The sequence below is a fragment of the Rattus norvegicus genome, chromosome 10 (genome assembly GCF_021556685.1).
Source record: "Rattus norvegicus strain SHRSP/BbbUtx chromosome 10, alternate assembly SHRSP_T2T, whole genome shotgun sequence".
NCBI classification, from domain to species: domain Eukaryota; kingdom Metazoa; phylum Chordata; class Mammalia; order Rodentia; family Muridae; genus Rattus; species Rattus norvegicus.
This window is the reverse complement of record NC_141543.1, coordinates 101,400,428-101,414,048: the sequence shown is the minus strand read 5'-3', so window position 1 is coordinate 101,414,048 and position 13,621 is coordinate 101,400,428. Positions and strand designations below refer to the sequence as shown.

The following is a 13,621-nucleotide window of genomic DNA, read 5'->3' as shown; positions in this document are numbered from 1 at the left end:
CTACGCTGTTAGTGAACACGGTCTCTCAGCATTAGCTAATAATTGCCAATAACTCCATAACTTTGGCTGGGCTTGTATGCTTAACTCCTCTCTCCATGCTGGGATTTGGCCTGGCTCCTGCCTTCGCAGACCTTGTGCATGCTAACAAAACATCTGTGAGGTCATATGGGGTATCCAGATGTTGTGTCCAGATGCTTCATCTCTTACCTCAGGCTCTTACACTCATCCCGTGTCCTCTTCTGAGGATGTCTGAGCCTTGGGGAGTTGTGGTCCGTTTGGGACTCACCATCCCACAGCCTCTCATTCTCGGAACCTCGGCCAGTTGTGTCTCACTGTGTTAGTCTCCAGCTAGTACAAACAGAAGCTCTCAGTTCCAATCAGCTTTTTATCGAGCACTGCAAGGCCAATACTTGAAAAATATGTTACAAGACATTTGGAAATAGCTCCTTTTTAGCACTTTATCTAGGCCTTCTTTTAAAAATTGAGACTCTTTTATATACCAGGATATTAGTAAACAACAGATGGGTCATTCTTTTGAGAAGAAACAGACATGTTGGCTTTCATGTCTCAAGTGGTACCTGGAAAGGAGATAGCATCAGGGAGTCTTTTCATTCCCACTTTTGCTGCCTAGTTTCCCCTACCACCACCACCACCACCTCCACCTCCACCACAACCACCACCACCACCACCATCACATCCACAACCACCATCACCACCATCACCACCACCACCACCACCACCACAACCACTATCACCTCCATCACCACCATCACCACCATTACCACCACCACCACCACTACCACCACAACCACCATCACCACCATCACCACCATCACCACCACCATCACCATCACCACCACCACCACTATCACCTCCATCACCACCATCACCACCACCACCATCATCATAACAAAGAACTTAACATTGCCATACCATTATTTTTAAGAGTTGAGAGTGAGTATATTAGAATAGTAGTATTCACCCATTTAACCTGAATGGTTTTGTTTTCAGATACCGTGCAGTATTGGATATGCGTCATCGCTCATATTCTTGACATATGTGATTTCATTCGTTTTTCGTAATGGCAGAAAAAATAGTGGCATCTGGTCATTTTTCTTCCTAATTGTAAGTATGCACAAAATAAAAGAGGACAGCAAGCTGGGAAGGATTTGAGTAGGATCTAAGGGGAACTGGAGGAAAGAGTTAGTGGTGATTGGAGAAGACCAGTATACATGTATGGTGGCTTTCAAAGAGTAAAAACCCATTTAAATATTTCGAAAAGAATAATAATGAACAATAATCAGCAACGATCGATTCCAGAATGCAGTGGAGACAAATATCAGTAACTATCGAAATAAAGGAGGAAGTCACATAGTTTCTGGAACACACCCAGTACATAGGAAGCAAAGATACATGAAGAGCGATCTGAGAAACCAATGGCAAATGTCACATTACATGTCAAAATTATAAATTACTCATTTAGTCTTAGCATTGGATGCTGCTACATTTAGTCTTAGCAACTACAATAGCTGACGAACGCACACCCCAATCCTTTAGAGGAACAAAATGTCATTTTTTAAAAAAATATTTTTGACAACTGTTGATTTTCAAATGCACAGATGAGATTCTAATTTGGGAGAAGCTGGAGAGATGGCTGAGTGGTTAAGAGCACTGGTTGCTCTTCCAGAGGATGTGGGTTCAATCCCAGCAGGTACCTGGTGGCACATGGCTGCCTGTCAGTAACTTCAGTCCCAGAGAATCTAACATCCTTTTCTGGCCTCCACAGGCACCAGGCATGCTAGATACATGCTGGCAAAAATAAAATCCTGTACACATAAAGTAATAATAGAATAAAAATCCCATAAAAGTTCTTAATCTTCGACACTGAAAGCGTTGATATGGAAAATATTAAGGTAGGCCAGAATGAATGGGACCAGATAAATAAAAAAAACAACAGAATTTTGAAGACAAAATTATAGACTCTTACACATTCAGTCAAGGGAATGACCAGTTTTGCAAATTAACAGCGAGTATCCTTAGACTTAAAGACGTATTCTAGGTTTCTCGAGGTGAAAAATCTGGTGTCTAGAATTGAACGGTCAAGGACACCATCATCAGAAACTGGTTTTCACCCACATCGTGTGTGAAAAGTGTGGCCTGCCTGTAAACGCACAGCGGAGATCGAGACACAAAAGAAAAGCAATGATGGCAGCATCCTATTGACTGAGATAGACATCTATAGGTTTCCTATATTGCACATCACGCTGCCTTGGTGACACCGGGCTGTGCTCTCATTGCAGGTCACCATCTTCTTCATAGTTGCTACCGACATAAATGAGTATGGCTTTCTACAGCTGCTCTTCTGTACCCTTTTAATACCTCCCTTCACACTGATTGGCTCTCTATTAATTTTTTCTGAGGTAAGTAATTTCACTCTTCCACTATTATCAAATGTATAGCCTTCAAAGGAAACCTTGAATATCACAAAACCAGGCAGAGTCAGCCCCTGGATGTGCAAAGTCTGAAGTTGTGATTTTTTTTCTTCAGAAAATGATCTCTCTGCAGCATGCAGAGGGCACATCCATGTTCTTTTTGAGTTGAGAGCCCTGCTCTAATTCATGAAGGTCAAAGGAAACTCCAGGGTAGTAGCATTTTATAGCCTTCATTCCAGGGAACTCTACAAAGAGGTGACTGAGACACCACTCTTCTGTTAAGGTTAGGGAGTATTAGGTTTAAGGCTTCTGAGAGATACGTGAGAAGGAGAAAAGCACTCAGCAGCCAGTTGGATGTATAGATCTGGATTTTAGCCTATGGGAGACTGAGAACAAAGAAAACCGCCCGAGATTCGTCAGTTATGAGTGTTGGTAAAACAATACAACCGAGCAGTGTAACGTACACAGGAAATATAAGATGAGATTAAAAAAAAAGAGAGAGAAAGCCAGAAACTTGACTTTGTACCCTAAAATTCAGAGGCTTGGAGAGAGGAAGGGTTGGTTAACCAGAGAGAAATGGTTGGCTTCTGAGGGTCAGATCCCCTCCCAGAAGCTCTGCCTCCATAATCCTGTCAGATTCCAAGGGCGAAATAAAAATGTCTCTAAGATCAGCTGAACTGTCAAATGCTTCTGGGTAGTCCAGAAGGACAGCTGGGAAGAGACCAATCCGTCTAAGGACATGAAGGTCACTGGTGATATTAACAGTGTCCATTGTGAGGAAAGCCTAGCACTTAGTAAAATGGGAGCACTTAGAGAACGGGAGGCGAGCAAGCCCAGGTGGGCAAGCATGTCATATCGTTTTATGTCAAGAAGAGCAGGAGAATCAGGAAGGTGGGAGATATCTTCAATCCATTGTTTCCCCCAAGAAGTGTCGTCCTGCACTGATGTGAGATACAAAGTTCTTCATAGAGAGAAAGGCATTGTCCGGGGAGTAAACTCCGAGAAGCTGAATGTAAAATGTAAGCATGCGTTGTACGAGTGGAGCGGTTGCTGTCCGTAAAACAGGGCCGTCCACCCCCTTGAGAATATGACATGGTGTGTGGCGACAGGGAGTGGGCCATCTCTCTTCTGGAAAATGAGATGCCTCTATTTTGAATGCTTTTTCTGTGTGTATGTGTGTGGGGGGAGGGGTCATTAACTGTGTGTGATATGCTCAAGGCAGAATTAGCATTTTGAGAGCAGAAGGAGATGTATGAAAAATTATTTCTTGGAGTGAACCACTAGGATTTCCAGAGCTGTGGGAACAAAACACTTTTCAAGTAGAATAAGAAAAGTTGAGGGGATAAAAAAACTATCCAAAAGGTCCCTTGATAAATACAGTTAAAGAAGTAAAATTGGCCCATACCAGATGCCCCTTTTGCAGAGAGATCTAATGGGATGCGGTATGTAAGTATATACAAGTGAAGCTCTGTATGAAGAATTTTGTCTGGTTTGGAAACTGCTCATGGTTATTTCCAAAAGTGGATGTCAGCTGATGAGAACAATGTGAGTCCAGGGTCCCTAGAGAAGGAGAATAGAGAGAAAGAGTGCGAGTGAGAACAGAACGTCAGGGGAGCACAGCTCAGGGAGACGGGTTGCTTTAGAAAGACTTGTCCCAGTCTTCAGTGGCTCCTGCCAGCATGGCCCTCAATCCTGCCCACTCTCAGTGTTGCACAGAATGGGTACCTACACCTTGGCCCATGGACAAGTTGAAGTTCATGGAAACACTGGGGGACAAGGGAAACACACCCACAGTCAGAAGCAGACATTACCTGATATCCAGGCTATGTGGGGACTCATCGAAAGGAGGACAAATCACGAACAGAGGAACGTTGACCTGAACACACCTTCTCATTTTGCAGGTCTCTTACGACTCCGTGGATTACTTAGGATCATCAGAATCTCAACTTGTATTTCTGGCATTGCTGATAGTAAGACGGCACTTCCTGTTTTAATGTTTGTGCGTTTGGAGACACATTGACACAATCAGCGGTCCTTTGAGTTTCAACAAATTAAGAAATATATGGACATTTTGGGAATAAGAAGTAACACACGCACGCATGCGCATACACACACACACACACACACACACAGAGAGAGAGAGAGAGAGAGAGAGAGAGAGAGAGAGAGAGAGAGAGAGAGAGAGAATTTTAAATCCAAACCACTATAGTGGCAGTGATCATCCAATGACAAGCATGAAACCCAAACTCTAAACATTATTAGTAGTGTTGGTATCAACTCATTACCATTATATTGGTATCTTTTTGAATATCTATCTATCTATCTATCTATCTATCTATCTATCTATCTATCTATCTATCATCCATCCATCCATCCATCATCCATCCATCCATCTATCATCTATTCATCTATCTTCTGTCTGTCTGTCTATCTATCTATCATCTATCTATCTATCTATCTATCTATCTATCTATCTATCTATCTATCTATCTATCTATCTATCTTAGGTTTGTCTGTTATGGCCTGCATGTGGAAGTCAGAGAACAACTTGTGAGAGTCATTTTTCCCCTTCATCATGTGGGGTCTGGGGATTGAACTCGGGTCATCAGGCTTGGCAGCAAGCACCTTTACCCACTGAGCCTTCTCACCGGCCCACTATCACTATGCTTATATTATTCCTGCTTTGAATCTCAGAAGAGCTAACTTTGACAGCTTCATAAATGTCAAATGTCTTCAGCCTTGTGAGAACGCTATCAGATGCCATTTTATAGATGATCAGTGTCGTTAAACTGTGACTCCAGTACGAAAACAATTGTTTTATGATGAAGCTAATTTTGTTTTTCTTTCTTTGTCCCTAGCCTTACCTTCATTTTCTCCTTTTCTTTTTCATCCTGCGATGTCTGGAAAGATACATCAGGAAGAAGACACTGAGAGTGGACCCTGTGTTCAGGTTGACAGCATTCAAATGGAATTTATGTTTCATTTAACCTTTATTCTTTAGACATTTTAATATGCCTGAATTAATTGGGAAGGGGAGGTCAGGGTTGTTTTTAAGGGCTTGTGTTGTAGGCAAATTTAATAATTCATGGTCTTACCGTCTAGTGGGAAAAGCAACTATAACGTACAGGAGATGCCAAATTAGGAGAGAAGGAAATTCTCCTCACACATCTAAGTTATATACAAGAGCTAGTGTCTTTGAAAGGATAGATAACTACAGACAAGCAGTTGGAAACACGTTGACAGTCCAAGAAGGAAATACATGTGAGCAATAAGACAAAGACTGAGATGCTCTTTCCCACAGACTTGTGAAGACAGCGAGGGCAAACTTAAAGGCTTATATTGGAGAAGAGCAGAAACTAAAAGTGAAGCTGGATATTGGAGGATGATCAATAGGGATGTGTGAGGAATCTATTGAATATGACTTAATGAGAAACCAGTACATGAGCATGTTTTACACACTGTCTTGGCTAATTTTTCTATTGCTTTGAAGAGATGTTACTACTGAGGCAGCTCTTACAAAAAAAAAGAAAGCACTTAACTGGGGTTTTCTTAATGTTTTAGAGGGTTAGTCCATGGTTATCATAATGGGAAACAGACAGGCATGGCACTAGAGCTGTAGCTCAGAGATTTACATCCTGATGCACCGTCAACAGGCAGAGAGATAGAAGTGGAGACTGGGCCTGGCATGGGCTTCAGAAATCTCAGAGCCCATCCCTTGTGACATACCTATTCCAACATGGCTACACCTACCTCTTAATCCTTCCAAAGCAGTTCCACTATCTGGTGACCAAACCTTCAAACACCAGAGACTACGGTGGCCATTCTTGTTCAAACCACCTCACATACCTTGCTTCCCCCTAAAAGGTAAAAACCAAATTCAAATCTAAGTGTGATGAAAAGAAGAATGGCAAGATGACATCATGCTTTAGGGACACCAAGCAATCATAGTAATTAAGGTGACCCATGGGAGAGAAGAAACAATCGGCTGACTCAGTTACGGTTGATGAAAGGTCTTGTTTTACAGCAGTGGGAAGGACTGGCTGACAGATTCCTAAGAGGTAACATGCCAAGTGACTGAGTACACATTGGGATTCTGATCAGACACCCTGGAGCGGCTGAGATATGTTCCTAAATTATGTACTTTGGTTCCTCATTCTTATGAAACTTTTGTGATTATAAAATATACCCCAAATGAATGTGCAGACTTCTTTCCTCAAAGAAAGCTGCCTTGACTTCCACCGACAGAGGGTGTGGGCTGCTTTGCTAGTTGAAGAGGGAAAACGTCATCGCCTCATTAGGAGAGCTATATCCACGTAAGAAGCAAAAGGGAACAGCAGCACCATTTGACTGGTTGACGAGAGCAATGAGGGTATTAGATAGGCACACAAGAGAGTAGAAGAATGGAGTTGTGCTCCATTTCTGGTCCACATATTTCAATAACCGATAAGTTGACCATGCCGCTGTGACTTTAGGATTTCTCCGAGAAGCTGCCGTGCTTTTCCAAACCCAGAAGATCCTGGAGAAGAGGATGAAGATGTTCAGATGGAAAGAGTGAGAACGTCGGGCGCCATGACAACCCCACAGATGGACGAGGTAGCGCGCATGAAGATAAACGATTCTGCCAGAAAATGGAGAAACTTCCCGAGCTTGATTCTCTTAAAAGCCTGCTGTGGGGGGTTCTTTTGCCTTTATAGTGCGTTACTTGATGTCAGTAGGTAGGCAGTGCCCACGAGCTATGAAAGCAAAAGGACACACACACACACACACACATACACACACACACACACAGTCAATCAATCAACCAATTAGCCAATCAACGTGTTGATTTATTTTCACAGCCATATTTTTCATAAGTATAGTTAAGCATGAAAAAACAACATTTTAATGAGTCTCTTTTAAAGATCTGTCTTGCATTTTTATGTGTGCATGTGTGTGCCTATGCCTGAATGTCTGTATTGCATTGTTTTATATAGATGCCCACAAATACTAGAAACAAGATGGGCACATCAAATTCCCCTAGAACTGGAGTGACAGGCAGTTCTGAGCCACTTCACGTGGGTGCAGGAAACCAAGGCCAGCTCCTCTGCAAGAGCAGCAGGTGCCCTTAACCACTGAGCCATCTTTCCAGCCCCAGCATTTATGAGTTTTATAATCCGAGTTAAACTAGCTGCAAACAATTCAGAAGAGAGTTCCTCTGTGCTGTGCATATGCTGTGTGCATGTGCTTGTGTGTGTGTCTGTCTGTATATATGAGCGTGTGTGTGTGTGTGTGTGTGTGTGTGTGTGTTAACAGATTATTGATTTATGTGAATGTCCTCATTCCAGCTCTCTGCAGACAGGCAAGCACAAACCACACGCAACACTGTCAATCACATGTCCATGGAGGGACTTGGGATGATTTACTTGAAAACAGCCGTTTGTAGCAGGAGTGGGTGGACTGGTGGTTCTGTACAAGGGAACACCCCGGGGGGAAGGGGCATCAGCAGTCTCTCAGTGCGAGTAAGACAAATGCCACACTGGTTTTCATCTGTCTTCACAGAAACCAGTCATCATCGCGAGCTGTCTGCGGAAGGAATATACAGTCAAAACGAAAAGGTGCTTTTCCAAAACGAAGAAAAAGATTGCCACAAGGAACATCTCCTTCTGTGTCAAAAAAGGTTGGCAACCACCATTCAGCAGAGTTGCTGTGGGCTCTGAAGGCTGGATCTTTCTAAGAGGCAGGCATGTCTGGGACAGGGATCTGGTGGTGAGCGCTGAGGCAGCTGGCTCACCATGGAGTTCAGGCTGTGCCTTCCAGCTGACAAGCCTTGGTTTTAATAGAACAGTTTTTCTTTGCAAAGGAAGAGAGAGTTACGGGCTGTGTCTTAAATCCTGCTGAAAGAGGTAAAAAGGATAGCATGGATTTTATTTTAAGCAGTAAATATTTCAAATATTTATTTACTTTGTGATGTTGGGGATAAAACACAGGGCCTTATGCATGCTAGACAAATATTCTACCATTGGGTGACATCCTAAGTCTTGGCAGAGGGTTAAAGTAAAATTCTGATCATAAATGGGACTTGATTGGGTTACAGCAGGGCATCTTTCATTCTTAACAAATAGTTCATGATGGCTACATGTAACAGTTCATGCCTACAATGCCAGAACTTGGCAGGCTAAGCAAGAATGTTGTAACAAGTTCAAGGCCAGCCTGGACTCCATCTATGAGTTCCAGTGCATTCCAGACTACACACACAAAAAGAACCTATCTCGAGTTAAAATGATAGTGTTTGGTAGGGAAGTTTCTGTTTAAATGAAACACGTGGTCTTCGAAATTCCAGCTCAGTCTCTTAATAAGCTTACCTTAGGCAAGTTATCTGCATTCTTTAAGACACAGATTTCTCCTCAATAAGGTGAAGCTAGTAATAACATCAACTCTGTGTCTGTGTGTGTGTGTGTTTGTGTATGTGTATGTGTGTGTGTGTGTGTGTGTGTGTGTGTGTTTGAGAGAAGGGGCAAGGGAAGGGAGGGAGGGAGGAAAGAGAAGAGAGAAAGAGAGAGATTGATTTCGAAACAATGTACAAAGTATATTTTGAGTACTCTCCACAGGGAGTGTCTGCAAATTGCATTTAGTTTTATTTTTTTTAAGTTATTTGTGTCTTCTTGAGTATGATTGTTTCTTTCAGGTGAAGTCCTAGGGCTCTTAGGACACAATGGAGCTGGCAAAAGTACAACCATTAGTATGATAACGGGAGACACAGTACCAACCGCAGGTCAGGTCAGTAATACACGTAAGACACGTTCCGTAATGTTCAATAGATCCAACACTTTACAGTGATTCCTCATGACAATCTAAACGTACATTGTTAGTCCTGAATTGATTCTATTGCTAGGAACTGAAAATGACATTAAATTCCTTTCTACTTAATGCAAAGGATAATTTTTAGAAGGGTTAATATTATCACAATAGTGCCCTTGAGTGAGTAAAAAGTAGAGATATTAATGGAATATTATATACATGGTACACACTCACACCATGATACACACACACACACATTCATGCATACTTAAAGGGATTAGCCCATTGATATGTCTCCTAAGAACTTGGTAAACTGAGTTGTCTCATCCAGCATTACCTTAAAGACTACTGTTAAAATCCAAACCAGTCTTGCTAATGTGATTGGTCATGAAGCTCCATGGTTAATAACTATTTTCTGCTGTAATTAAATACTACATGCCTCGTGTGAGGTGAGAAACCATGGGTGTCTTTGCAAAGACGACAGCCAGACAAAATTTCTCGTAATAACTAAGACACACCCTTGTCTAATGGTGGGACAGTGTCTTCAGGGACAGGAACGATGGCGGCCGCTTCAGGGGCCAGCTACTGGAGATGTGTTGAAGGTCTCAGTGTATCACACTTCTGCTGTGCAGGAGACCCAGAATTTCCTGAGATGACAAACAACTGTCCAGAGTCTGGGATAAAGATCATAAAATGTATATAAATCGCACTCTTGTAGACACCTTGTAGATAAAATGATGGCCAGAAACCAAAGAATTACGAGTTCAGAGGACAATGCTGTTGGTGTATGATCTGAGGTTAGGATCGGAGGGAAAGGTGATGAGGGATTGCTGTAGATGCTACTGATTGCTAAAGAGACGCCATAAATTGCCTTTTGTTTCCATTCTTACCTGATGCAGCTACTGGGACAGTCCTTTAAAAATGGAGACAAAAGCCTCCAGATTAAAAACACTGACCATAGGCCGTCCAAATTCTACCATGGCTCCAGAGGCTGAGCCTAAATCAGGGCTGTGTCAACTGCCTTTCTGTCTCTCTGCCTCTGGAATCAGCTCTTGGTCTTCTCTCTTCAGGTTATGTGTGCCCCCATGGATAGAGGCGTCTCCAGGCACTTGGCTATCTCCTCAGTATCACTCCTCAAACAGCCCTTTATTGACTGTATCTTTTGCTTTATTAACTGATACATTAGATGCATGTATTTTCACACAAGCATTGATTAAAGGCCATAATAAGTCCACGTATATTTCAACTTACTTATTTTTTGTTTTCTCTCTCCAGTGAAAGTTCTGCAAGGTAAAGCTAACTTGTTTTTTGCTTCTTTTGTACCGGAGCGAGATAACAACAAAGAATCAAGGTCAAGGGCTTTTACAAAAGTTGAGCTTAGGGTCAGGTCCCAAGTTTATCTTCTTCGACTCGTGTGTAAATTTCTTGGACCATGAATGCATTAGGTTCATATCTCTATATGGACACAGCTAAGTGCAGGGATATTTTTTTTGAAAATAACATAATTTAAGATATATTAAATGCTTGGGTTTCAGGACATGGCATCCCAGAGTTCTCATTAGATGCTATGTGTGGTACAGTACTGATCTCATCAAAACAATAAACATTGGCGTTTTCTTGGTTCTCACATAGTAGATACATTGCTAATGGATACATTTCCTTTATTGGTCAGTTCAGGGTGGCCTTTCGAACCAATGGCATTCTGCATTGAATAAATGTGTATATAGTAGGCCATTTAACTGCACCTGTGGCTTTTACCCACAAGATGCCAGTAGCACCCTTTCCACCACAGATATGGCCACAATTTTGGCAAGCAAACAATGTTTCCTCCAGATAGTGTGAGATGTACCCTGAGGGGGAGGAATGCCCCTTCTCTGAAAACCACTGCCCTACTGGGAAACAGAACACTTAACAAGTGTCCTTTGTTCTGAGCGTCTGGATCAACAAGAGAACTCATGCGATAAGACACCAGCAAAGCCCCCTTCAGTTGCACTGTAATGGTGGATTTAGTCCTAACGTTTAAACTGCAATGGCATGACATAATAATGTGGAACGTTTGCACTTTCTAAATTACTGAGAGATTCAACCATTCCTCCAGAGCTAAATGATTATTTAGCTCTTTAAGCACTTAATGCTTTTCGTGGTAGCACTGCATGCACATCATTCCTGCCCCTACCTCTCCCTCTCCAACTTCTCCCATGTTCCCCTCCACCTCCCAAACTCATAGTCTCTTCTTTTCTCATCACTCATACATGTATATACATGCATGTATACATACATCATACTATACACACATATGACGTGTACATAGTATAGTATACATGTAAGCTACTGAGTCTGTTTAGCATTGTTCATAGACCATGTAGGGTTACACAACCCATGCAGTAGGTCATCCCTGGAGGAAACTGATTTTGCTTCTGTCAACAGCCATTGGCAAGCTGTATCTCTTCATAGGTAGCCGACACCATGGGGATTTTCCCCTATTTGGCTTGGCATGCCAACTGGTATTGTCATTATGGCGTGGTCTTGTTCCAACAATTGTATTTTACTAATGCTCTTACTCTCCGTGTGCGTGAAGAGACCGTCATCAAGTATCTCTTACATGTGCATGCACACGCGGATTTGACTAGAATCTGAGATTTCTTTCTTTTGTGTGTACAGGTGTTTTTGAAAAGGAGTAGTGGCAGTGCTGCCCTCGGGTTCTTGGGGTACTGCCCTCAGGAGAATGTGCTGTGGCCCAACCTGACCGTGAAGGAACACCTGGAGGTATATGCCGCTGTGAAGGGGCTGAGGAAGAAGGAGGCTATAGTCACCATCACACGGTATGTGGAGAAGCTGCACTCCTTTCCTGCCTAGGAGGGTGGTATCTTACTAATGTGCTCACACAGAGTTGAAGAAGAGAGCTTCTAAGAACTGATCCCTTGCTTGTGGCACACTTGGTCATCTAAAACCTAGCTCGCTGTCGTTTTCTCTTACTTTAAGCCCAGAGAGAAAGGTTTGCTGATCTTTCTCTCTTTCTTTCTTTCTTTCTTTCTTTCTTTCTTTCTTTCTTTCTTTCTTTCTTTCTTTCCTTCTTTCTTTGTCCCTTCCTTCCGCCTTTCCTTCTTCCTCTGTTTTCTTTGTTTCTTTATTTATTTTTAGAAGAAAATATTTATTGGGGTTATTTGCCAGGAAGACCAGTCCATCATGGTGGGGAAACATGGAGAAGACTACTGGAAATAAGGGTGTACTGACCAAACAGTATAGCATTAAATAATAAAAAAGGTAGCACCATCCCATGCTAATGCTGGCTACTCTCTGGCCCCAGGGGTCTCACTGCCTCCATGGCTAGCCCCATGCAGAGACCACCAATCGCGGCTCTCTTGCTGTGGACTCTGCTCGCATTCCCAGCCAGACCGGGCAGACTCTCTGGCGAGAGCTTCCAAAATGTCTCCACCCAACTAGCTATGTTCCCATGGCCGGTCACTGCCCCACCAGCCCCAAGCATCCAACTTCTGTGGCTGGCTGGGGGTGCATTGCCACCGTACCTTTCTCTGGAACTCAGTCGAGTGGCAGCTTGAAGGAAAACACCACACAAACTTAGTTTAGAATCACCAGGTAGCTCAGTCGCTGGGCGCTGGGTGCGACTACTAACTGTTGTGGTAAATATTAATAAATGAATGTCTACCAACCTACGCTAGTTCCAGCACTGGTTGATGACATGATGTTTCATCTCAGTCAGCAAAGCATCTCACCTGCTAAGCTGCACCCGCCCTCTTGCAACTCTATCATCTAGTTCCCAAGGCAGGCCGCCTCTGCTCCAGTTCCATACAGAGTCCGCCTACCTTGCAGCTCTCTTACCACAGACTCTGCTCACAGTCCCAGCATCTGCCCCCTAATGGTTATAGTCACCACTTCCAGTAACCTGTGAAAACCAAAACTCATTAAGCTTGTAATTTAGCAATTGGACTTCAGATCAGTAAATTACAGCTCCACAAAATGTCTGCATAATAAACTCACAATCAATTGATAATGATATAAACTGCCCACCTAGATAAGACAAATTGTCCTATAAAAATCCATCCCTTATGAAATATTCATAACTACCGGTGGCCGTTTAAGGCCACACTGATCTGGGTCATCCTTCTCTGCCTCCTTCTTGGTTCTTTTCTCTTTCTCCTCTCTCCTGCCTTACTCTGTTCCTACCTTACTTTTTCACTGGCCAACCACAGGCCTTCCCTTATCTTGTTGCTTGAAGACAACTATCTACAACTAACCTCCGTAATAGTAAGCCATACTAAATTAAATCCTCATGCGGCAGATTCCGATGGATCTAGTTCGTTACGTCCTCTACCCCAAGCTCTCTCTCCATCCAAAAAGTCCCCAAGTCCCTTTTCTCCTCCTCTCTTCCCTCCTCCAAGCTCTTACCTACC

General features: G+C 42.8%; 1 protein-coding gene across 3 annotated transcripts in view; it reads left to right on the top strand.

The window, feature by feature from the left end:
- Positions 1-13,621, top strand: part of Abca9 (ATP binding cassette subfamily A member 9) — a 60,109-nt gene that overhangs the window by 36,657 nt on the left and 9,831 nt on the right. For all 3 annotated transcript variants that reach the window (XM_087570861.1, XM_087570860.1, NM_001430152.1), the window contains 8 exon segments: positions 1,012-1,125; positions 2,301-2,420; positions 4,334-4,402; positions 5,291-5,382; positions 6,905-7,025; positions 7,971-8,088; positions 9,097-9,188; positions 11,871-12,031. In XM_087570861.1, coding sequence (XP_087426987.1) covers positions 1,012-1,125; positions 2,301-2,420; positions 4,334-4,402; positions 5,291-5,382; positions 6,905-7,025; positions 7,971-8,088; positions 9,097-9,188; positions 11,871-12,031 — 887 coding nt within the window.